Raw genomic sequence first — 25,343 nt, forward strand, 5'->3', positions numbered from 1 at the left:
ATTGACAGAGCACTTTCACACATTGTTTCATTCTCGGAATGAATGCTATAATCTTCAAAGCAAACCTGTCAGATTATTGTTTCTATTTTCTTGATGATGAAATGAGACTCAGAGAGATGAAACAGCGTATCCTAACTCACAGATTGAGTGAATGGAAGAGCTGGAACTGCACAGTATCAACACCCTAGAATGTGGAAGAACAACTATGGTGATATCATAGGATGGTAATTGGTAACCATGATTACTGATTGGACAAACGATCTTTTCCTGGCCCCACTGAGATTAGTTGTTATCATTGGAAAAGTTCTTCACACTTTTAAATAGAGATTCAACATTCTACCAACTTTATATGCCTCATTGGAGTTCCTAGCCCATCGCAATGGCCACTAGTTAGTTTTTTCCCCACCTGCTCTGGCCAACCTTTGATGGCCTCTTTACCAGTGAGAAGCCTAGAAGTTAGAGAATAGTTAGAGGAGGGAAGTGGGGGAATATCAGAAGTAAGGAATCTGAATGACCAGCCCCTGAATAACTGAAGATTGATTTTGTTACCAGTGAGCATTTTGTTGAGTATCAGAGGGACACTTAGCACCAAAAGGAATGAGAAATTTGACCAGCCCCTGGCCAGTGATGCTGATTATAGCTGTGTTTCTTGAGATAGGATTAGAACAGGCTTACCTACACAAACGATATGGTTGGAATCTAAGACAAGTTGGGTGACGGTATGGAATCCAGAAAAGACAAAGCTTACTTTCCCCTGGGGTTATGAAGAACAATCCATCTCGGATTATGGAAACTCACTAAAATGCTGCTGTATGCCTTCTACTTACTTAAGACATTGTCCTTGGCACTAAGAGTTTCAGCTTTAGCAAGGAAGGCATGCATTGAACAAATGATATGAGATCTGTTAAGAAAGTAGAAATATATAATATATTAGAAAAGTATTGGCAGTGGCATTCTGGCCAAATCTAGGGAATCAGGAGATTCTCCCGGAGCAATTGTCAGTGTAGACATAATCCCCAAAATTGGTCTCTACTAGAATGTATAAGTGCTGTTTATCTAGTTTTTATATCCCTTGCTGTTGGTTCCTCAAAGTTTCAGAATAGTCAGTCTTGTAGTACAAAGTATTCCCCCACAGAAAAATATAAATGAAATACTGCACAACTCCACATATGCCTGCTTAGTGAAGGAAAAGCACTGAAATGAAAAAGAGATACAAAAACATTTTTAAAAATCACTATTGCTTTGTACACAGGAATGTTCTTGTCATTTTCTGGTGAGCATATATAGCCTAGTGGTTCCCAGCCTTATTTTTGCTGGATATCCTGTTGATTGTTCCTAAGAAGTGTCATGAAATTTTCAAAATAAAGGTAAAGCTGAATCACGATGTTAAACAATGCGTATATTGTGCCATAAGGCACATCTGGAAAGCATAAAGATCATCTTGAAATCAAATAAATGACTCAATAGAATCAAATAAAGATGGATACAAAGTAGATACAGGCCTTTCCGCATAGAAACATGTAAATGTTGAAAGAAAGTGGGAAAGAGCAAGGTGCTTTTAATGATGATTATGTAAGAATAAAATTTTATTTAAAACGATGAGATTTGGGCGTAAGTAATCAAAAGCATCGGAGAAGCCTGGTTATTTCGATTTAACAAATAATTATTCTGGGCAGGGGACAGCTGCTGCATGAGTCAGAGTCCTAGCATTCTAATGGGAGTTGGGGGAGGGGAGTACAGTTGAACCCTGAATGACACAGGTTTGAACTGCCCAGGTCCACTTATATGCAAATGTTTTTCAACCAAATGCAGATAGAAAATACAGTATTCGTGGGACGTGAAACCCATGTATACAGAGGGCCAACATTTCCTATAGGTGGGTTCCAGGGGACCAACAGAGTAGGACTGGAGTCTGTGTGGACTTTGGTATACATGGAAGTTCTAGAACCAATTTCCCACATATACCAAAAGATGATTGGTATGTGTACAATACAATGTAAAATTGCTTATATTAAAGACAAGAGGCAAAATATTTGTGAAATTCATAGAATGAAAGTTCCTGTTCAGACTTCTGCTGTCAGAAATGACAAACTAAGTAATTAGCATTGCCTTTTCCACTGAGGACAACTAGGACTGGACAAAATATTAAAAACTTATGCCTGAAGGCACTGGAGATAAGCCAGGTTAGTGAGGAATTACTAGACCAAGATCCAGAAAGAGGTAAAAATTTAGAGAGATGAGCCTAGCATTTAGATATATGCCGTTCAGGAAGGAGCGGCTTAAAGACGGAGCAAATACATCCAGACGGACTGCTTTGTGGGGCTGAGGAGGACAAAGTATTAGAGTTCAGGTCCTTCCAGAGGTGGAGTCCTTGCTAATCTCCTTATACTTTGGGTTGGTAAAGTTGATTGAGATGCCGCCAGGGGTAGGGTATGAAGGTGAAACAGAGGTAAACCAGCCATCACATGGATTCTTGTGTGGTTCCAAGTCGTTTGTATGATCCAGGAAATCTCAAGCACAAAAATTGGAACAAAGTGATACCAGAATGCAGGTGCCCATAGGCACCTGGCAGAAGTGAATGAAATCCTAAGTCTTTAGTGATTCCACAAACTGTTTTAAAAATACAATGTCCAATACACCGTCAAAGTTAAGGAGGTACATGACAAGATGTGAAGAGCCAGCAGAAATAATAAAAATTAGAAATAGACCCATAGATGCTTCAGATGGTCAAATTATTAGACAAGAACTCCAAAATAAATATATTTGTTATCTTCAAAGACATAAAATATGAGACTGAAAATGTTGGAGAGAACTAGAAATTATAGAAAGTGGCATAACTGATTTGGAAAATAACCCAATAGAAATAAATCCTCAATCTGAAAAACCCAAAACCGAAATTAATAATTTAGTACAAGGGTTTAGCAGCAGATAGATCCAGCTGCTTTGAATCCATTCTTAAGAAGATCCAAATGCCTAGCTGGTCCAGTTGAGTTAATGATAACTCAGCCATGGTTGAGTTACCATTATTCTTACCCAACTGCTATGCAGGAAAGGTCTCACATCCTTTCTATCAATCCCTGGGACTGTACTCTTTGAATACCATTATTAGTAGTAACAGCTTTCTTTAATTGAGAGGGAGTTGGGATAGGGATGAATAAGTAAAGCATAGGGAAAACTGTATTGTGTGATACTGTAATGGCCAATATATGACATTATACATTTGTCAGAATTCATAGAACCATACGGCTCAAAGAGTGGACCTTAATATAAAATGTGGAGTTTAGTTATGAATAATGTATCAATATTGGTTCATCAGTTATAATAAATGTACCACACTAATAAAGATGTTAATAATTGGGGAAACAATTCTTAACAGTAGGGAGTGGGGACAAGTGAGACTATATAGGAACTCTCTACTATCTGCCCAATTTTTCTGTAATCCTAAAACTGCTGTAAAAAACAAAAAGTCATGATTATGAAAAAATCACTATAATTCTTATTAACAGAATGAAAAAGAAAAACTATGTGATCATATCAGTAAGATGCAGAAAAAGGCCAGGTGCAGTGACTCACGCTTGTAATCGCAGGCCTTTGGAAGCCAAGGCGGGAGGATTGTTTGAGACTAGCCTGAGCAACATAGCAAGACCTTGTCTCTACTAAAAATAAAAAACCAAAAAAGTTACCAGGGCATGATGGCGTGGGCCTGTAGTCCCAGCTACTCAGGAGGCTGACGTGGGATGATCACTTGATTATGGTGAGTTGAGGCTGTAGTGAGCTTGATCATGCAACCGCACCCCAGCCTGGGTGACAGACCCCCCCCGTCTCAAAAAAAAAAAAAAAAAGGGGTGGGATGTGGTGGCTCACCCCTGTAATCCCAGTACTTTGGAAAGCCGAGGTGGGTGGATCATGAGGTCAGGTGATCAAGACCAGCCTGGCTAACACAGTGAAACCCCATCTCTACTAAAAATACAAAAATTAGCCCGGTGTGGTGGTGGGTGCCTGTAGTCCCAGCTACTTGGGAGGCTGAGGCAGGAGAATCACTTGAACCTTTGAAGCAGAGGTTGCAGTGAGCCAAGATTGCACCACTGCACTCCAGGCTGGGCAACAGAGCAAGACTCCGTCTCAAAAAAAAAAAAAAAAAAAAAAAGATGCAGGAAAAAAAGCATTTGACAGAATTCAATATTTACTTATGAATTTATGATACAAACTTGCAGCAAGCTAACAGTAGACAGAAACCTCTATATGATAAAAGGCCCATGAGAAATCTACATCTGACATCCTATATAATAGTAAAAGACTGAATACTTTCTGCCTAAAATGGGGAATAAGGCAAGGACATTGATCTAACCACTTATATTGTGCATTGACAGGAAGTCCTAGGCAGTGCAGTTAAACAAGAAAGAGAAGTAAAAGAAATTCAAGATGGAAAGGAAGTAGCAAAAGTATATTTACAATAAGGTACAATAAGGTTGTATACTTGGAAAACTTTAAGAAATCTGCAAACAAGCTCCTGCAAGGTGGCAGAAGAAAGGTCAAAATACATTTCTTTATACTATCAATAAACAATTCAAAAATAAAATTTTTAACCATCAAAACATCAAAAACAGTAAATACTCGGGATACATTGAGTGAAAAACATGCAGAGCTTCTAAAAGCCCACATATGGTTATTTGATTGTAGACAGATGTGCCAAGAGATAGAACTAGAAGAGTGTCAACTGTGCTCAGGTAAGGAAGGGCAAGGCATAGAGTTGGACTAAAGGTACATGAAGAGGAGTCCTGGGTGACTGAACTGTATTTACCCACAGCACTCCTGACACCAAATATATGGTGTTTTCCCCAGCACCAGTAAATTATCCAATTCTCCAAAATCAGCTGAGTGCCCTACTATCTGATTCTGGCACGTTACCTGGAGTTAGCACAGACCTACAGGTTAAGGGCTCAGTCCCACAAGGCTGCCTCCACTTTAGATGCCATTCACAAGTCCCAGGTTGCCACCTATACAAGAGTTCCCGTGTCCGCCTCCTCAGGTTCCATAATTTGCTAGAATGACTCACAGAACTCAGGAATGCCCTTTACATAATATCACCAGCTTATGATAAAGGATAAGACTCAGGAAGAGTCAGATGGCAGCAATGCATAGGGCAAGGTATATAGGGCAGCATGAAGCCTCTTTGCCCTTTCTGTGTGTTCTGCCCTTCCAGTACCTTCTTGTGTTCAGCAACCCAGATGCTCTCCTATCCTTGTAGTTTAGGGATGTTTATGGAGGCTCCATCACATAGGGCTTAATTGATTGAATCCATTGAACTCAGTCTCTAGCATCTCTCCCCTCCCGGAAGTCAGGAATAGGGCTAAATGTCCCAACCCTCTAATCTTGCCTTGGTCTTCCTGGTAACCCACCCTATCTTGAAGCCACCTAGGGACCCCAGCCACCAGTCATCTCATTAGCATACAAAAGACACTCTTACCACTGCAAAGTATCACCCAGCTGTGACAGGTCTTGATGTCAGGGTTGGACCTTGATACGTTCAATGCCTCTATTGCCTGTTTTGAACAAAGCTTGATCAGTATGGAAGCTAGCAGTGGTATTCAGTAAAATACTTCAGAAAAAAAAGGTAATAAGGGTTTGCACAGGAGCAGTGCCTGTGAGAGTAGGAAAGAGGAAGGGAAGAATTATGAAAACATTACAGAAATAAAGTAACCAGGACTTTGATGCTACCAGCATATAGGAAAAGACAGTACAGCAAGAGTCAGAGATGTGTCTGGGGTTTGAAACTGAGTGAATGAAAAATCAGCAGAAACTAAAGAAGGAAGAGCTAGTTTGGTTCAGTGGGAAGTTGATGGGTTATGTTCTAGCGTGGGCTGAGTTGGAAATGATGGCAGCCATCTGATAGGATGCTTTAGCAGGTGATACGAATTTGCAGACCCTGCCTTACAAAGATCAGGTAAATTATTGGGGTGAAGAGAGTAGGAAGTGGCGGAAGAGGGATGTCTTGAAAACAGGATTAAGTGGAATAGAAGATATGAGAGAATAGAGGATAGCACCTTGGGATTCACTCTGCTTTGGAGAATGCAAAGAGGAGGAAGAACCAATGAAAATGAAGAAAAGCCACAGATTTATAAATGGTGCTGCTGGTGGTAGTGGGGTTGAGAATTCATACGCTTGTTCTGCCCACATTGGGTTTCTTTCTTTTTTTAAGAGACAGGGTCTCACCCAGGTTGGAATACAGTGGCACAATCATAGCTCACTGCATCCTTGAACTGCAGCCTCAAACTCCTGGGCTTAAGCAATCCTCCTGCCTCAGCCTCCCAAATAGCTGAGACTAGAGGCATGAGCCACCACACTTGGCTAAGTTTTTAATTCTTTGTAAAGATGAGGTCTCACTCTGTTGCTCAGTCTGGTCTCAGATTCCTGGCTTCAAGCTATCCTTCTTCCTCGGCCTCCTAAATTGGGTTTCTTTTGTTCCTAACTCCTCAAAGTTATTTTTTCTAAGTGTTGTGTTAGGGCAAGGAGAAGATGAAGATATTCTTCCAGCTGAGTTTTAAAAGTTAGATTAAAAATTTTTTTATATAGCATGTGTAATGTAGCATGTCAGAATACAAGGGAAATGTATATAAGTTTCTGTCTTTATAAATTGCTTTGTACCATATCTTTGGATTTTTCTCTTTGATAAATGTTACATTTTCTAAATTTGCACTCTTGAGTGGAGAAACATTTATTTCAGCATAAGCCTCATGCATACCCTTTAGTACTTTTACCAGTTGTGTATTATGATGTAGTATTTATGGAAGTGTGTTTTGTTTCTTTTAAACAGAAAAGCAGAAAAGCAAGCTTTTGGGCAAACATGAGACATCTGCTTCTTACCTCTCTGTAGTTTACAGGGGGAAAAGAGAGGCTTTGTCTCATAATTTGTAGGGTTGGAGTATCTTTCCTTCTCAGTGTGACTGTAGTTTTGAGTCTGAGGTTTTTGTCTGAGAAGTATTGCAGATAGATGTAAATGAGGGAAATTCGGCTGGGTGTGGTAGCTCATGCCTGTAATCACAGCACTTTGGGAGGCTGAGGCAGGAGGATTGCTTGAGGCCAGGAGTCTGAGGCCAGCCTGGGCAGTATAAGGAGACCTTGTCTTTAAAATAACAATAACAATAATAACGTTATTATTATTATTATTATTATTAGCTGGGCATAGTAGCATGTCCTTGTAGTCCCAGCTGCTTGGAAGGCTGAGGTGGGAAGATCGCTTGAGCCCAGGAGTCTGAGGCTTCAGTGAGATATGATCGTGCCACTGCACTCTAGCCTGGGTGACAGCAAGACCTTGTCTCTTTGAAAACAAAAAGAAGAAGAAGAAAGGGGAAAGTGCTTGTTAGTTTAGCCACCTTCTGATTAACTTTGGATTTTGCAAGAGGTGGTGCAGAGGAAGAAGACACTTGTGTGAAGAATCACTACCTAATTATGCCATTACACATACTCTATTGATAGGTACAGGGCAGTGTCCTCAGTCAAAGCAGCTCTGCCTGCAGAAGCCCAGTTTCTGCATTCCCAGGTGGCCCCCAGAATGTCTGGCATGTTCCAAGACCCCTCGCTTGTCATGGTTTTGTCTTATCTGGGACAAGTATCTTTCCTTCCTGAGGAGCCACACTGAAACACACAGGAATAAAAAAAGAATTCTTCCTCCTTTTTTTCATTTTCTTCTTCTATCCCTCAATATTTATTGAGCACCTTCTATGTCTCAAGTTAGCACTACAGAGCTAGAAGAGATTTTGTTTTTTCTTTTCCCGAGACGGAGTTTCGCTGTTGTTGCCCAGACTGGAATGCAATGTGCGATCTCGGCTCACCACAGCCTCCACCTCCCAGGTTCAAGCAATTCTCCTGCCTCAGCCTCCCAAGTAGCTGGGATTACAGGCATGTGTCACCACACCTGTAATTTTGTGTTTTTAGTAAAGACAGGGTTTTTCCATGTTGGTCAGGCTGGTCTCGAACTCTTGACCTCAGGTGATCTGCCTGCCTCAGCCTCCCGAAGTGCTGGGATTACAGGCGTGAGCCACCGTGCCCGGCGCTAGAAGAGATTTTTAAACTCTGACCATTCAAACCTTTTTATTCAAGACCAAAGAGACTGATGCTTAATTGGCTAAAACCATTCAGGGGGAAGAGCTTGGCTCCAGTCTAGGCCTCCTGATTGCCAGTCAGGTACAGTCCAGGATGATTTCAGCATCTGTGGATTTTGTTATCCTCGGGAGCTCCTGGAACCAGTCTCCAAGGATACAGAGGGACAACTGTATTTTCTATGACACCACATGATTATAAATGAGTTTTTCTATGTGTTGGATTTTATATGCCAAGATACAAGGAAAGAGTAAGAAGGAAGAATCTGGGGGGAAAATGTATAAATCACTGAAAAATCAGTTTGTGTAGGATCATATTCTTTTTTACTCCGTTTGCTCATTTTAAACTCATGATTGTTTTGTTGAGTATCTTATAATTTCATGTGTGATTTATTTGAGTAGTTAGAGCTTGCGAAGTAAATTTACTTTCAATGTTTTTTGTTTTATTTATGAGTTAGGTTAGGCTACTGAACTTCAAGGTGTTTGATCTCACTTCTATGTTTATAAATTTTTGGCAAAATTTTAAGCTGAAGACATTGACTACATTATAACAAAACAAAATTGTTACTTTTTGAAACTGAATCATTTGAAGAAGCGTACAGATACATACCAAACACCTGCCTTTATAAAAGTTGCTCAGAAAAAGGGAGGGGGAAACCTTATTAGGTACAGTTTATGCCATCTGAAATGCAACTTTATTTAGTCTGGCTTCACAATCTGTGACTGCCTTCATTTTCTCTTGCCTCTGCTGTTTTGCTTCTAAGCATTTGGCCTCAATGAGGTAAGTTTTAGACCTGTACTATTCAGTACAGTAGCCATTTAGCCACAAGTGGTTTATGAACATATGATATGTGGCTAGTGTTCCTTGAGATGTAAGTGCAAAATATATGCTAGATTTAGAAGAGTTGGTACAAGAAAGAAAATGTAGGATATTTTTTATATATTTGGTTAAATATATTATTTTTATATTAAATTATTTCATCTCTTTTTACTTTTTTTTTCTTTGTTTTTTTGAGACAGAATCTCACTCTGTCCCCAGGCTGGAGTGCAGTGGCACAATCTCAGCTCACTGCAACCCCCACCTCCTGGGTTCAAGCAGTTCTCTCACCTCAGCCTTCCAAGTAACTGGGACTACAGGCATGTGCCACCACACCCAGGTCATTTTTGTATTTTTCAGTAGAGACAGGGTTTCACCATGTTGACCAAGCTGGTCTCCAACTCGTGGCCTCAAGTATCTGCCCACTTTGGTCTCCCAAAGTGCTGGGATTACAGGCATAAGCCACCATGGCTGGCCTCTTTTTACTTTTCAGTGTGTCTACAAAAACATTTTAAATTATTTATATGGCTAGCATTATGTTTCTATTGGACAGCTCTGTTTCAGATCAAATACATGGCTTAGTACTGAACACCAATATGCTTCCTAAGGCTTTTGCTTGTTTCATTACCCAATCAAATGCAGCAGACTTACCTTGATCTTTTACATTTTTACTTTTATATCTGGGTCCAAGAGTGTTACAGCTGCGTGAACTCAATGACAGCATAACCTTCTCGCTATGCATTTTTCCTACGAATTGTTTTTATCCATTCAAAATGTATTAATTCAGCAAACATTAAATGAAAACTTTCTGTGAAATGTATTGTGCAAGGAGTTTGTGGGGCTCGGGAGTGATTAAACTAGTACTTGTTTTCTGGAATTCATAACATGATGAGGAAGATTAGATATACTATAATCTAAGTAATGGAAAATAGATGATGGTAACGTCATCATTCACTACTTCAGTACTTTGTGTCTTATGTCTTCTGAGGAAGGCGGCTTCACAGCTCAACATGGAGTTTCAGTAGGCCTTCCAAGTATGGATAAGATGTCAAAATGCAGAAATTTAGGATAAGAATCAAGATGTAGGAACCGGTCTCAGTGGCTCACACCTGTAATCTCAGCACTTTGGGAGGCTGAGGCGGACGGATCACCTGAGATCAGGAGTTCGAGACCAGCCTGGCCAACATGGCAAAACCCCGTCTCTACTAAAAATGCAAAAAAAAAAAAAAAAAAAAAATTAGCCGGGCATGGTGGTGGGTGCCTGTAATCCCAGCTACTCGGGAGGCTAAGGCAGGAGAATCGCTTGACCCAGGAGGCAGAGGTTGCAGTGAGCCAAGATCCTTCCATCGCGCTCTAGCCTGGGCGACAAGAGTAAGACTCTGTCTCAACGAAAAAAAAAAAAAAAAGAATCAAGTGGTATGTAAAAGAAGACAAACAAGAAAGTAATTGATGTATTAGGAAATAAGTTGCACACTCAGGTTAAAGTGTAGAGTAGTGAAAGGAAGATCATTTTTTTTTTTTTTTTTTTTTTTTTTGAGACGGAGTCTCGCTCTGTCGCCCAGGCTGGAGTGCAGTGGCCGGATCTCAGCTCACTGCAAGCTCCGCCTCCCGGGTTCACGCCATTCTCCTGCCTCAGTCTCCCGAGTAGCTGGGACTACAGGCGCCCGCCACCTCGCCCGGCTAGTTTTTTGTATTTTTTAGTAGAGATGGGGTTTCACCGTGTTAGCCAGGATGGTCTCGATCTCCTGACCTCGTGATCCGCCCGTCTCGGCCTCCCAAAGTGCTGGGATTACAGGCTTGAGCCACCGCGCCCGGCCGGAAGATCATATTTTTAAAAAACTGGGAGAGTGTAATTTATAGAGCTTTGGGAATCTGGACTTAATCTGGTAGGCTATGAAGATCATTTAGGATCTTTATATAGAAAAGCTACATGATCAGAACTGTACTTGCAAGAAATTCATACGGCTGCAAGACAGAAGATAATTGATAAGTACAGAATGTAGGGTGGATAATGATCTAGGTTCACTTTAAAGGAACTGCTTTGTCTGTGAGTCTGCTTATGCTCCGTGATGCAGCAGTAACAACCTTTAATGTTCAGTGGCTAGAAACAACAAAAATATATTTCTCTGATGTTACATGTCAGCTGAGGTTCCCTGTGGCCGTGTACCATATGACTTCAATCTGGGCTCCAGATTGGAGGAACAACCCCTATCTGGGACTTGCTAATACTGTGACAGAGGGGAACAAAAGAAAGAGAACTGTGCAGTAGCTTCTTAAAGCTGTTGGCCAGACTGGCATATGTCACTTTGTTCATACTTAATTGGCCAAAGCAAGTCACACAGCCAAGCCTGATGTCAGTAGGGTCAGGAATTATATTCCTTCCTACTACAGGCACTGCATGCCATGTAGCAATAGGCAAGGTTGTGTAATTCCCTTACCAGGAGGGCCAGGAGTCGTTTGAAACAGTAATACAATATACCACACTTTGTCATTATAAATCGTATTTCTAAATGCTTTTTTTTCTCTTTTTAACAACAACAACAAAACAATCCTCGGAAACATAGGGTGGTGGTGGTGATGGTGGTGGTTGTTAGGTGGTGGTGTTGTTTTTGTTGTTTTGAGACGGAGTTTCGCCCTTGTTGCCCAGGCTGGAGTGCAATGGCATGATCTTGGCTCACTGCAACCTCCACCTCCCGGGTTCAAGTGAAGTGCTGTGTGTTTCTATCTTGAAATTCCTACAGGTTCTACTCTTCCCTTTCTTTCTGCCTGGCTTTGTTCAGAACCAGATGTTCTCACTGTAACTCTGTGCCTTTAGATGTCTACAGTGCCACGGACAGAGTACCAGGTCACATGGAGTATAGGCCCCAGGAAGAAAAGATATCCATCTCCCTTGTCTCTTTGTTGATGCATCTCCCTGTCTAGAACAGTGAAAGCCTTCTGGACCAGGGAGTCTCTTGGCTCCCACTTGGCCCGCGTCAGCCCCAGCGGTGTGAACTCTTCATCATTCGTTTCCAGTGTGACTTAACTGGGAGTAAATGTTTGCAATCCCTGGACTGCCTCAGGTCCTTCAGCTTTGGTGACCTGGGGCCATAGAGTCAGCCTAGCGTTCTCCTCTCTGTGGCTAGACGTACCTGGCACGGTGCAGTGAGGCAGAGGGGACTGGAGAGATAGGCACATGAAATGAGGTCTTGGTCCAGAAGTTCTGAGCCAGACCCAGAGATTGCTCATGATGGTGATGTTAGCATGACTCAGATTTAATCTATGTTTTATTTTTCTTCTCATTTTTATGAGTAACAATAATCATTTATCAGAGATAGCAGATAAGATCTGATAGCAGATGCTTAGATATTTGCAACTTATCTTCTAGACTGTTTTTATTGAAGAAGAAGTATTCTGTGTTTGAAAATATCCACATCACCTTTGAATGTGCTGTTGGAGAAGTTATTTGGGTGGCTAGGTTTTTTGAGAAGTGATCAGGATATGAAAGAACTGGAAATACCACAGATTGTGCATTTGTGACACTCCCACCCCCACCCCTCAGCAACCAGTGAAGCGGATTTTGAAAATGAATGATAAAGGATTAGATATGAAATGAGTAGAGTATTTGAAAGAGTTAGAATTGAATTAGTGCTTCATTGCTTATGCACCACTAGTTTATGTGTACAGTGTTAAATGGAAGCTCTGTGCTGTTATAATATTGGTCTGGGTTTTGAGAGGATGATTTCCTGTTTTCAGATTTATTCATTAAATGAATGAAAGCATGAATTAGGTCTTTGTAGAGATACCTTCTCCATGCATCCACAGAAATTTGAACTGCAATGCAGAGTAGTATTTTCCAAAGATAGTAGTTTCCTAGAACAGACTGTGCATCCCCCGAGATCAGGGACAATGCCTTGTAGATGTGCAGCAAATGCCGCTGGCTTTGAATCTTTAAGAGGCTTTCACATCTTCACAATCAGTCAGTGCCAACTGTGTAATGTAAGACATTATTTGGTATGTATATATAGGCATATGTAAAGGAAATGATTAATTACATTGCCAAAAGACAGCTGTTACTTGACAGATGTTTAAATGGGAAGGTAGGTCTGTCAGTAAAACTCACCAGTAATAAGGGTGATGACTCTAGCGTTCCTTAGGAGATATGTTGAGATACAGGCTGGAGTTCCTGCTGGCAGAGCTGCTTTTAGAAAAGCAGTAGTGAAGGCAGTTCTGTGATCACACAGACTCTCGGTGCTGGGTTTTCCTTTCAATTTCAGTCCAGTTCCTCTAAGATGAATGAAGTTTAACTCTTCCTTTTTTTTTTTTTTTAAATGAATCTTCACATCTTTGATATTAGGAGAAAGATAAAAAAGAGAAAAGTGTTGAAACTTGGCATTCAAAGAAAAATTTGAATGTGAAATCTAAAACTTTACTTGGTATGACTCAGTATTCATAACTGGTGTGGTGGAATGTGAACAAATTCGAAGTGTCACTTTCATATTAATTGCAGTCTTTCAAATTGACAAAGTTGAAACGTAATCACAAAACAGGACATTGACAAGCTAGTGTTCCTAAAACTGGAGAAATGGGGCTTTTCAGAGAGCTCTGGGGCTCAGTTTTCAAAGTAGGTAGTGGCAGAACAGACTGTTAATGGCAGCTGGGTCTGCAGATGTGAACAGCGGATTAATTGTACAAAGAGAGGAAGAAGGCAGTGTAAAGGAGAGGACACACTCCTTCATACAAAGCAAAGCAAGTCCACATAGAGCAGACTTTTTTCCCGAAGGGAAGCCGTTTTGATTTTAGATTTGGGTGCTAGGAAGTAGTGTGCTTTGCATTGAAATTTTTGACACAGAACCAAATAGTCTGTAGCAACTCCCACACACATGGCCTTTTTTTGTCTTTTCACTTCTTCTTTCTCTTTAATTCAGCAAATACTGAGTACATATCTACACTATCCTGTACCTAGAGGGAATAAAGATAAGTTAGCACAGTCCCTTGCTCAGAAAACCTCCCTGCTTGGTGAGAAAGTTGGTGCCTGGTACCCAACAAATGCTCTACAGCAGTAGCGGTGCTATTAATGGGGGAGAGAAGTCCATCAGTATATAATGATAATATTGATAACAGTAGCTGCCATAGACTGAGTTACACTGTGTGCCAAGTATTATCTTAGTAGGTATTCCATTTATGTTACGACAATCCTAAATTAATGTAAAATGTGCAGTTATTTAGGTAGATGAGTGTGTGTTAGAGAGGGAGAGCTGTTGGCTAAGACAGAACAGAGGAGGCAATAATTACAGGGAGGAAGTTGAGAAAACATTGGAGGAGGTGACATTTGAGCAGGTCTTGAGTAGTGTGAGTTGTACTTCACTAGGCAGGGAGGCAAGGTGAGGAAAGGGAGAGAATTACAGGAAGGAGAAATTCCCTTATAATTCGATATTCCCTTCTCTTTTTTTATTATTATTATTTCCTTTTAGCAATAGGATCTCACTAGGTTGCCCAGGCTGGAGTGCAGTGGCTATTCACAGGTGTGATCATAGTTTGCAACCTCAAACTCCCGGCCTCAAGTAATCCTCCCACCTCAGCCTCCCAAGCAGCTGCGACTGCAGGTGCATATGACTGTACCTAGCTCTCCCCTTCTTTCTTTTTTTCCCTAGACATCTCACTGTGTTCAGTATACGCAAAGGATTTCTTGGTCATTGGTGGAATCTCTCAGAGCTGAGAAGGTGACTGACCATTGACATAATATACAGATGTATAGGGTCATTGCTTGTGTCTTTTTGGGAAAGGAGTGGGAATCCAGTAAACACAAAAATAATGCCTGTAAGGTGACAGCAGTCTGTTACTGTGGCAGTTGAAGTAAAAATGGAGACTTTGGCAAAGTACTGTTGGGGTGCTGCTATCCTGGCTGTGCCACTGAAGGATTTACACTGACTCGTCTGTGCTATTTTAAGCAGACGTCACATGTGAAAACAAAGATTTACATGATTGTTTAAGAGGTAATTCACCAGGAAGTTGCCTTAATTTTTGTAAATTATTTTTATTTTATTTTTTAGAGACAGCCCTGCTCTGTTATGCAGGCTGGAGTGCAGTGACATGATCACAGCTCACTGCGTCCTTAAACTTCTGGGCTCAAGCAGTCCTCTTGCTTCAGCCTCCTGAGTATCTGGGACTACAGGCACATGCCACTGCACCTGGCTGATGTTATTTTTTGTAGAGACTGTGTTGCCCAGGCTGGTCTTGAACTCTTGGCTTCAAGTGATCCTTCAGTCTCAGCCTCTCAAAACACTAGTATTATAGGCGTGAGCCACTATGCCCAGCAAAAGTTGCTTTAAAATGTAAATTCGCAGAGTATTTTTGTTTGGTAATGAAAAGATTAGGGAAACCAAGGCTTTATCCTCTAAGAATTAATATTGTAGCAGAACAAAGGGAATTGTATATAAATAGATGTATACATATATACACACTTATAGAATCTGATTAGACAGATATGGAAATTCAGGATGAGAAATAGTATCCTTAAAAGTTTTATAAGGAGGCTGGGTGAGGTGACTAACGCCTTTAATCCCAGCGCTTTGGGAGGCTGAGGCGGGCAGATCACTTGAGGTCAGAAGTTCAAGACCAGCATGGCCAACATGGTGAAACCCCATCTCTACTAAAAATACAAAAATTAGCCAGGCGTGGTAGTGGGCGCCTGTAGTCCCAGCTACTCAGGAGGCTGAGGCAAGGGAATAGCTCGAACCTGGGAGGCAGAGGTTGCGCTGAGCTGATATCATGCCACTATATTCCAGCCTGGGTGACAGAGCAAGACTCCATCTGGAAAAAAAAAAAAAAAAAAAAAAAAATTTTATAAAGGAGTGACATTTGAGATGACATTAAAAGGAAACAGAAATTAAAAGGTAGGTTTTGGCTTACCTTGCAAAAATCTGATGTATATGTCCAGAAATATTTCTTTACATAAAATTAAATTATCTTGACATAGTAAGTATTAGATTAATCACTTTGTGTCTGAGGAGGGTTTCTGAGAGGTATTAAAATGATTTTAGGGAAAAAAATTACTTTTCTTAGAAAAAGAATACTTGTTTTATGTTTTACCTTTTTAACTAGATTGTAAGCAAGAGGATACAAATAGGCCTAGTACATACTTGAGTTCCCTACAGCCCCTAAAAGTGAAAAAGGTAACAAGTGGGTGTTAGTTTATTGCTTTCCAAATTGACCATTTTGCAGTTGGAGAACGTATTAGTGAAAGCACACAACTCGAAAGGACAAATGAAAGGATACAGAGGTAATAAGGTAATGCAGTTGAAAGTGCCTTCACGTCTCATTTTCATGGATCAGAAAAATGGTTACAGATTCCATATCTTAAAACGCGGATGCCTTCTGGTTCTCCAAGGAACATAGAAGATCTTGCTTCTTTTTTTATTTTTTTGAGACAGAGACTTGCTCTGTTGCCTAGGCTGGAATGCAGTGGCACAATCTCAGCTCACTGCAACCGCCATCTCCCAGGTTCAAGCAGTTCTCATGCCTCAGCCTCCCGAGTAGCTGGGATTACAGGTGCATGCCACCATGCCAGGCTATTTTTGTATTTTTAGTAGAAACAAGGTTTCACCATGTTGGCCAGGCTGGTCTCAAACTCCTGACCTCAAGTAATCCGCCTGCCTCCACCTCCCAAAGTGCTAGGATTACAACTGTGAGCCACTGCACCTGGCCATTGCTGCTGCTTTTTTTTTTTTTTTTTGAGATGCAGTCTAGCTCTGTTGCTGGGCTGGAGTGCAGTGGCGCGATCTCAACTCACTGCAACCTTCTCCTCCCGAGTTCAAGCGATTCTTCTGCCTCAGCTTCCCGAGTAGCTGGGATTACAGGCATGTGCTGCCACGCCCAGCTAATTTTTGTATATTTAGTAGGGACTGGGTTTTGATCTCCTGACCTCGTGAGCCACTGTGTCCGGCCCTTTTTTTTTTTTTTTTTTAACTGTAAATTGAATTTTGCTGAAATGCCATCAGAGATGACTTTTAGATAAGAGTGGAGTTTAACTGTGCTACATCCTATTCGTAAGTCATGGAACTTCATTACCTCAGATTATATATATCATTCAACACATTTGCCTTATTAAAAACAGCTTTAGTAACTTTATTAGATATTCAGTGGTTGACAAAAATGCAAAGCTAACATTTTTAAGAGCCTGATAAAGGTGGAGCAGATGTATCGCAAGCTGCAGAGAATTAAATGCTGGTATGGGTTTTATAAGTTGCAAACTAAGAGGAAGGAGTGGGATTCTGAGAAGGTGGAGTCAAATGTTGTTGAAAACAGTGAAGGCAATAGCTTTCAGATTTCAAAAACAACTAGAAAACATCTGTGCTTTTAGCTCTTTTTTTAGTTGAAAAGGTTTGAATGCCTTTACAAAAAAATGTTTTCACAATGTTGGTTCTTATTAATAAAATGTAAAATTTATACTTGGTTTGCGTTTTGTTGTTTTACTCAGCTGTATGCACTAAGAAGTCTGCTGAGCCAGGCACAGTGGCTCAGCATTTAGGGAGATCGAGGTGGGAGAATTGCTTGGGGTCAGGAGTTCGATACTAACTTGGGCAACATTGCAAGACCCCATCTTTGCAACAACAACAGCAGCAGCAAAATTAGACAAGTATGGTGGCATGTGCCCGTAGTCTTAGTAGTCCTAGCTACTCGGGAGGCTGCTTGATCCCAGGAATATGGTCCCAGGAATATGATTGCCCCAAGCCCCACTGCACTCTGGCCTGGACAACAGAGCCTTTTTTTTTTTTTGAGACAGAGTCCTGCCCTGTCGCCTAGGCTGGAGTGCAATGGTGCGATCTTGGCTCACTGCAACCTCTGCCTCCTGGGTTCAAACTATTCTCCTGCCTCAGCCTCCCAAGTAGCTGAGATTACAGGTGCGTGCCACCACACCTGGCTAACTTTTTGTCTCTTTAGTAGAGATGGGGTTTCACCATGTTGGTCAGACTGGTCTTTAACTCCTAACCTTAGGTGATCTGCCCACCTTGGCCTCCCAAAGTGCTGGGATTACAGATGTAAGCCACCGAGCCTGGCCCAAGTCTTAAATAACATTTTTCTAGTATAATATGATGGGTTTGCAAAAAATAAGACTTTATTTTTCTTCAGAGTCATCAGTTTCTGGCCAGCCATGGTGGTTCATAACTATAATCCCAGCACTTTGGGAAGCCAAAGCAGGAAGATCACTTGAGGCCAGGGGAATTCGAGACTAGCTTGGGCAACACAGCGAGGCCCCATCCCTACCAAAAAAAAAAAAATAATTAGCTGGGCATGGTGGCATGCACCCGTAGTCCCAGCTACTTTTGGGAGGATTGCTTGAGCTGGAAGGTTGAGGCTGCAGTGAGCTATGACCATGCCACTGCATTCCAGCCTAGGTGACAGAGCAAGACCCTCTCTCTAAAATAAAGTTTTTAAAAAATTAGAAAAAAACGAAGCAGTCAATTTCCAAGAAATAAGTCTTGAGAAATTGGTTTTCTCCCTTTTGAAATGTCAATGTATTTTGTATGGGAAAATCAAAACTACTGTAAAGACCTAAGAAAAGCATGTCTCCTTTTGTAACAAACATTGTGTTACTCAATTATAATTATATTTTGGCATGAAAAGAAGGGTAATAGTTTGTAAATAATTTATGGAACTAACAAGAGATTGCAAGGGAAATGTCAAGGACATGACAAAGGAATTATTTTAAACATCTTTAAAACTGTGTTAGTAACGGCCATAATTTTTCTAGTGACAGTCAACCAAATAAATGTTCTAATTTCTGTGCAGACTACAAATTGTGCATGATATACCCTTGCTTGTTTATCCACTTGTACCATGGAGTAGTGATGCTGAAGGGGACCCCAGTGCTCATCTAGTGACCCAATCCTTATTTGACCATTGCAGGAACCAAGTTCCCCCAAACCACGCATGTGAAAGTAATGAAACATCTAAAAAGATACCCTCCAGCTTGAACCTCTGCTTATTCATAATAGTTCTTACATCCACTCCATACTCTTGTCTGTGTTCCAACTCCTTCCCCTGGTAATATGTTTATTAATTGAAAAAATATTACATACAGTTGCTGCCCTGTATGAGACACTGAAACAGGCGCTATGGGGTGCATGGAACATAGTCCCTGCTGTCATGGAGCTCACCATTTAGATTTGGAAGTAAGACCCACACAGAAGAACCAAGGCATAAACAGGACCGTATGTGAATCAGTGTTTTGGGAGCTACAAACTGCTGTAAAATTTTATAGGAGGGAAAGGGGATTGGGAGATCACCTCCAGCTGAGAAAAAAAAGAATAACAAGAATTTTTCTATTCACTTGCTTTGAGTTTTAGGGAAATCATGTAGATTTCTGGACTTCAACTTTCTTCCTAGTAAATGTTTAGTAAAATAACAACCTGTACTCCATGACTGGTTTGAGGTATCACCATTCTAAAATGCCTGTGATCAAAGATTTTGAAATTCGAGACATAATGTAGTTCAAAGGGTGCTGCTATTTAGCAACAGTTGTATCTATCAATATTGTCAGGACTCTTTTATCGTCTGCAGGGTTTTAATATTTGTCTGAATTCTAGGGGGCAAATGCTTAAAATGAAAATTTTCTCATGTGCCCTTTTATTAGCAAAAACAACTTTAAATGATTAACTTTGTTAGAAATTTTCACAGACTTTGGAATAATTCTTACTGACAGGTAGACCCTCAAAATTTGGGGTAGCTCTCATTTTATTTTAAGTAGTGTTACTATGAATGTCAAGCTCTGGCTCTCTGACCTTATTTGAAGAATAGCAAATCGTCAAATTAAGTTTGACCTGGGTGCAGTGGCTCATGCCTGTAATACCACACTTCAGGAAGCCAAGGCAGGAGGATCGCTTGAGCCCAGAAGTTAAGACCAGCCTGGGCAACACAGCATGACCCTGTCTCTATAAAGAAAAAAAAAAGAAAATAAATGATTATTCCACTACATGTAGCAGTAACTGAAGAAGTGAATAAATGATGATTCCACTATATATAACAATAACTGTGTTCAAAACAGAGTCCTTGAACACACAGGTGCTCTCTGTCCCAGTGCCTTGGCACCTGCTATTGCCTCTGCCTATCCGTGCTTTTCCACAAGCTTTCATAGAACCTGCTCCAGTTTTCTCCAGTACCCCCACGCTGTTACATTTTTGTGTCACTGATTACCTCCTGGCGCCATATGTGTTTATTGTTTGCTTGCATATTGCTTCTCTCCCTTCACCCCACTGGGAGCTTCATAAGGGACATGAATAATATAAGTATTACTACAGATAATGCAAGGAATAGGATACTCATGAGCTCCACGAGTCTTTGCATGTTTATTCACTGCTATAATTCTAGAGCTTAGCACACAATAGGTACTCAATAAATATTTGTGAATGGATAAGTGAATTAATGAATTAGATGACTACTACTAGGCCTGGTTTGTAGGTCATGCTCAATAAATACTGACTGCAAATTTTTTCAGTGCAGAAACCAGAAGTTCTTGAAAGCGGCACAGAATGAGGTTGAAAACCAAAGGTTCTTGGTGGGAGGATTTTTTTTTTTTCTTAATATTTAGGATGATGCATGTCACTGAAATTCACCATGGATCAAGCTTGGGCACAGTGCCTGGGATATAAGGAGAGCAGCAAAGATAAAAAAAAAAAAAAAAGGAAAGGAAAGGAAAATAGCCTCTATTGGCTGTTTAAAGTAAGGAGAGTTGACTTAGGTCAAAAGAAAAGGAAAATGTCCTGGGAATAAAAGTTAAGTATTGTAAGATGCCATTAAAGGGAGTTTGTGGAATCTCCTTTTCTGGAAATGTTTAAAAACAAGATAGATCTTCATCTCTTAGAAGTGTTGAAGTTCAGTCCTGCCCAGAGGCAGGAAGATTAACTGGATTACGCTTGTGTGGTCGGTCTCTAGAGTCATTGGAAGAGCCCTTGAATGCAGTAAATATTCCACATTCTCTTGGCTGAAACTATTGTTTCATAACTGTTCATTTGAAACTTGGCTGTTATAAAACCAGAGTGAATGTTTAACAAAATTGAATTTGGATCTGGGGTTGATGATGTAAGTTGAGTACATCATATATACCTAAATCAGTTTTAAAAGCATTAAAATAAAGTATATATAGTGCCGAAACTATTCAGAACATAACTTAGTCTTTTTTTTTTTTTTTTTTGGCAAGAGAGAGCACTGCGTACAATTTATTAGTCTTTTATAATATACAAAACTGCCTGCTTCCCTGCAAGATCTTAATGCCATTAATCATTCAATAAGTAATTATAAAGTGACTACTATAAACATTGCAGGCTTCAAAGATGAATTCGATATGGATCCTGCTTTCAGGGAACTTAGTCTACAAGTGGACATAAAATATATATATAGGCCGGGCACAGTGGCTTTATGCCTGTAATCCTAGCACTTTGGGAAGCCAAGGTGGGAGGATTGCTTGAACCCAAGAGTTTGATACCAGCCAGGGCAACATGGCGAAGCCCCATCTCTACAAAAAACACAAAAATTAGTTGGGCGTGGTGGCATGTGCCTGTGGTCCCAGCTACTCAGGAGGCTGAGGTGGTAGGATCAATTGAGCTGATTGAGGCTACAGTGAGCCATGATAGTGCCAGTGCACTCCAGTCTGGGCAACAGAGGGAGACCCTGTCTCTGAATGAGTGAATGAGTGAATGAATGAATGAATGAATGAATGCTATCTCTCTCACACACACAGATCATATACATGATAGTGAAAAATAAAATGATTGAGATAGGAGCCATAAAAAAGAACTCAACAGTGTTGTAAGGTTTCAGAGAAAAAAAGATAATTCCTTTGGATTTAAACAAGAATGCTTCTGGGAGGAAAAAATATATCGAACTGGGCCTTAAGGGGTATGATGTATTTTGAAGGGTGGAAAAGAAGGAGAGAACAAGGACAGAGATGAAATTATAGTTAGTAATTCTGAGGTAAGGATAAGTTCCACTGGAGCAAGAGGAAGCTGGGGTTAATAGGCTGGGAGGGCCTTTTGTGGCTAGTCTCAAATGCCAGGCCAGAGAGCACGGGTTCTGTATGCTCAGTGCTTAAGATCTCTTGAAAGTGATTAAGCATTAAAGGATCCGGCCCATGGGAGGTTTGTAATTTACTATTTGGACTGCAAGAGACAAAAGGCAATAGCAGTGAGCCCAGGAAGACAGCTACTGAGTCACCTGGGCTGCATTTCCTAAGGGATGTGCTGAGAAGTAGTAGTTCCAAGGCATGTTAATAGATGTTACTCCAAAAAGGGTCTCCTCACCAGAATGAATTGGGGAAATAAAACGTTAAACAATCAAATAGACTTCTTTATGGACTTCTTTTCTGAAAAGTCTCTGGAAGACTTTTCAGAGCCTTTAATATTGAGAATTAGCATTGAGAATCTCAAATAGGATAAAACGTGTACCACTTCCAACATGATTTGATCTTTTTTTATGGATTAGCTCATGAAACTCCGGTTCCTTAGAACACACTTTGGGAAACATTGCTCTACACATTTGATAATAACAACTGGAACACAAGTGATGGTAATGGGCATGAAAAACAGCAGTTAGGGCTGGGTACGGTGGCTCGCGCCTGTAATCTTAGCACTTTGGGAGGCTGAGGCAGGCAGATCATTTGAGGTCAGGAGTTTGAGACCACCCTGGCCAACATGGAAGACGCTGTCTCTACTAAAAATACAAAAATTAGCTGGGCATAGTGGTGCACGCCTGTAGTCCCAGCTACTTGGGAGGCTGAGGCAGGAGAATCACTTGAACCCAGGAGGTGGAGGCTGCAGTGAGCTGAGATTGTGCCACTGCACTGCAGCCTGGATGATAGAGTGAGACTCTGTCTCAAAAAAAAAAAAAAGGAAAAGAACAGCAGTTCAATGGGAGTCCTTACAGAGGAAGCACCAAGAAGCACCAGCCATTCCTGGTATATAGGAGACATTCAGTAGCTATACAGAAAGTTAATTCATGTAAGAGTGAATTAATGATTTAATACCAGTAGATGTTGGTGTGGATGCAGTGAACAGGGAACACTTTTACATTGCCGGTGGAAATGTAAACTAGTACAACCACTATGGAAAACAGTGTGGAGATTCCTTAAAGAACTAAAAGGAGAACTACCATTTTATCCAACAATCCCACTCCTGGGTATCTACCCAGAGGAAAATAAGTCATTATATGAAAAAGATACTTGCACATGCATGTTTATAGTGGCACAACTCACAATTGCAAAATCGTGGAACCAACCCAAATGCCGATCAGTCAACAAGTCGATAAAGGAACTGTGGTGTGTATGGGGGTGTGTATGTGTGTGTATATGTGTGTGTGTGTGTGTGTGTGTGTATGATGGAATACTACTTAGCCATAAAAAGGAATGAATTAACGGCATTTGCAGCGACCTGGATGAGACTGGAGACTATTGTTGTAAGTGAAGTAACTCAAGAATGGAAAAATCAAACATCGTATGTTCTCGCTATGAGGATGGAAAGGCATAAGAATGATACAGTGGACTTTGGGGATTTGAGGGGAAGAGTGGGAGAGGGGCGAGGGATAAAAGACTACAAATATGGTGCAGTGTATACTGCTCGGGTGATGGGTGCACCAAAGTCTTACAAATCACCACTAAAGAACTAATTCATGTAACCAAATACCACCTGTACCCCAATAACTTATGGAAAAAGAAAAAAAGAAAAAACATGAAATTAGCCAGGCATGGTGGCGAGCACCTGTAGTCCCAGCTACCCAGGAGGCTGAGGCAGGAGAATTACTTGAGCCCGGGAGACGGAGGTTGCAGTGATCCGAGATTGCACCACTGCACTCCAGCCTGGGCGACAAAGCAAGACTCCAACTCAAAAAAAATGGAAAATTAAAAAAATATGAAGAGATACTTTTACATATAAAAGACATGCCAAATACTAAACATGTAAAATTGCTTCACATCTTTACTTTTCAAGGAAATGCATATTAAAAATACAGTAAGAACCCCCCCATACACACACCCAAAAAAAAAAAAAAAAAAAAACATGCTTTGCTGGAGATTGCATGCTGAGACAAAAGGGGAAAGGAGTGCAGGATAGGAATATGGAGAGTTTTGAGCTCCAGTATGCTAGAGATGGTATCATGGAAAGCTAGGAGAAGGAACTGCTTTATATGAAAGTTGAGTATTACTTGAGAAGCTGAGGGAGATGGACCTGGAAGGGTCAGTGGATGCTGAAACCATGGACTTGCGAGAGAAGACGTTGTTTTTGCTTTTTGTTTTTTCTCATCAGATGTATTGTGGAAAAAAATATCTGGTTAAAGTGTCTGGTTATTTGAATTCTAGATAAATAGCAATTTTCATGTACAACTTATTCTAATACAGAAAGCTAATCATATATTTAGTCTAAAAGAAGTATCATAGGGCCAGGCGCGATGGCTCACACCTGTAATCCCAGTACATTTTGGGAGGCAGAAGAGAGAGGATCACTTGAGGCCAGGAGTTTGAGACCAGCCTGAGCAATAGGGCAAGACCTCCTGTCTGCAACAATTTTTTTTTTAATTGCTCGGTATGGTGGTGTGCACCAGTGGTCCTAGCTACTCAGGAGGCTGAGGCAGGAGGATCCCTTGAGCCCAGGAGTTTGAGGCTGCAGTGAGCTGTGATAGTTGCAGCTGCACTCCAGCCTGGGTGACCCTGTCCCCCAAAAAGGAGGAAAATAAGAAATTTTATGGTTAACAAAAGCACCAAACCTGTAGTGATTTTTTTCAATCAGGCAGTAGTGGCCATCCTTCTCATCTTCACCAGTGATTTTTTTTTTTTCAGTCTGATTTACTCATAAGAAGTTAATTAATCTTTAAGCTTAATATTTTGTTCTTTCATTCAGGTATTTGCCTTTGATTATTGCTTTTGGTCCATGGATGAATCTAACACTACAAAATATGCTGGTAAGTTTTCTCCCTCCACACCTGGCAGTTGGGCTTCTGGCCTCTTCCTCCATTGAGTTTATTGTCTTTAATTCCTCTGAAGTTTTACTTTTCGTATGTAATTCACACCTGTGCTTTCCAATTATACCACATGGGTTTTGAAGTCAATAAGATTTGGTTTCAAAATCTGTGTCTGCCACTTACTTGCAAAATCCTTGAACAGATTTTTATTAAGCTTCAAATTATTCACCTGTAATGGGGGGTATTGGTGTCTTCAAAGATTTTCTAAAGATTTGAGATAATGAGGGAACCACCTCAAGCCATAAATGGTAGCTTTTGTGAGAGTCATGTGAAAAAAGGTTTCATTTGCCATGCCTTTCCTTATCACTAACTTTCAGGGCATTGCCTGCTCTGTTTTGTGTGTGTGTGTGTGTGTGTGTGTGTTTGTTTTTGTTTTTTGTTTTTTTTTTTGAGACGGAATTTCACTCTTGTTGCCCAGGCTGGAGTGCAATGGCACAATCTCG

At 40.7% G+C, this 25,343-nt stretch overlaps 1 protein-coding gene across 16 annotated transcripts in view; it reads left to right on the forward strand.

Annotated features, from left to right (window-relative positions):
- Positions 1-25,343, forward strand: part of KIF13A (kinesin family member 13A) — a 230,435-nt gene that overhangs the window by 89,203 nt on the left and 115,889 nt on the right. For all 16 annotated transcript variants that reach the window (XM_005553953.4, XM_065544379.1, XM_005553957.4 and 13 more), the window contains exon 4: positions 24,780-24,840. In XM_005553953.4, coding sequence (XP_005554010.3) covers positions 24,780-24,840 — 61 coding nt within the window. The remainder of the gene's footprint in view (positions 1-24,779; positions 24,841-25,343) is intronic.

The sequence above is a fragment of the Macaca fascicularis genome, chromosome 4 (assembly GCF_037993035.2).
Source record: "Macaca fascicularis isolate 582-1 chromosome 4, T2T-MFA8v1.1".
Lineage (NCBI taxonomy): Eukaryota > Metazoa > Chordata > Mammalia > Primates > Cercopithecidae > Macaca > Macaca fascicularis.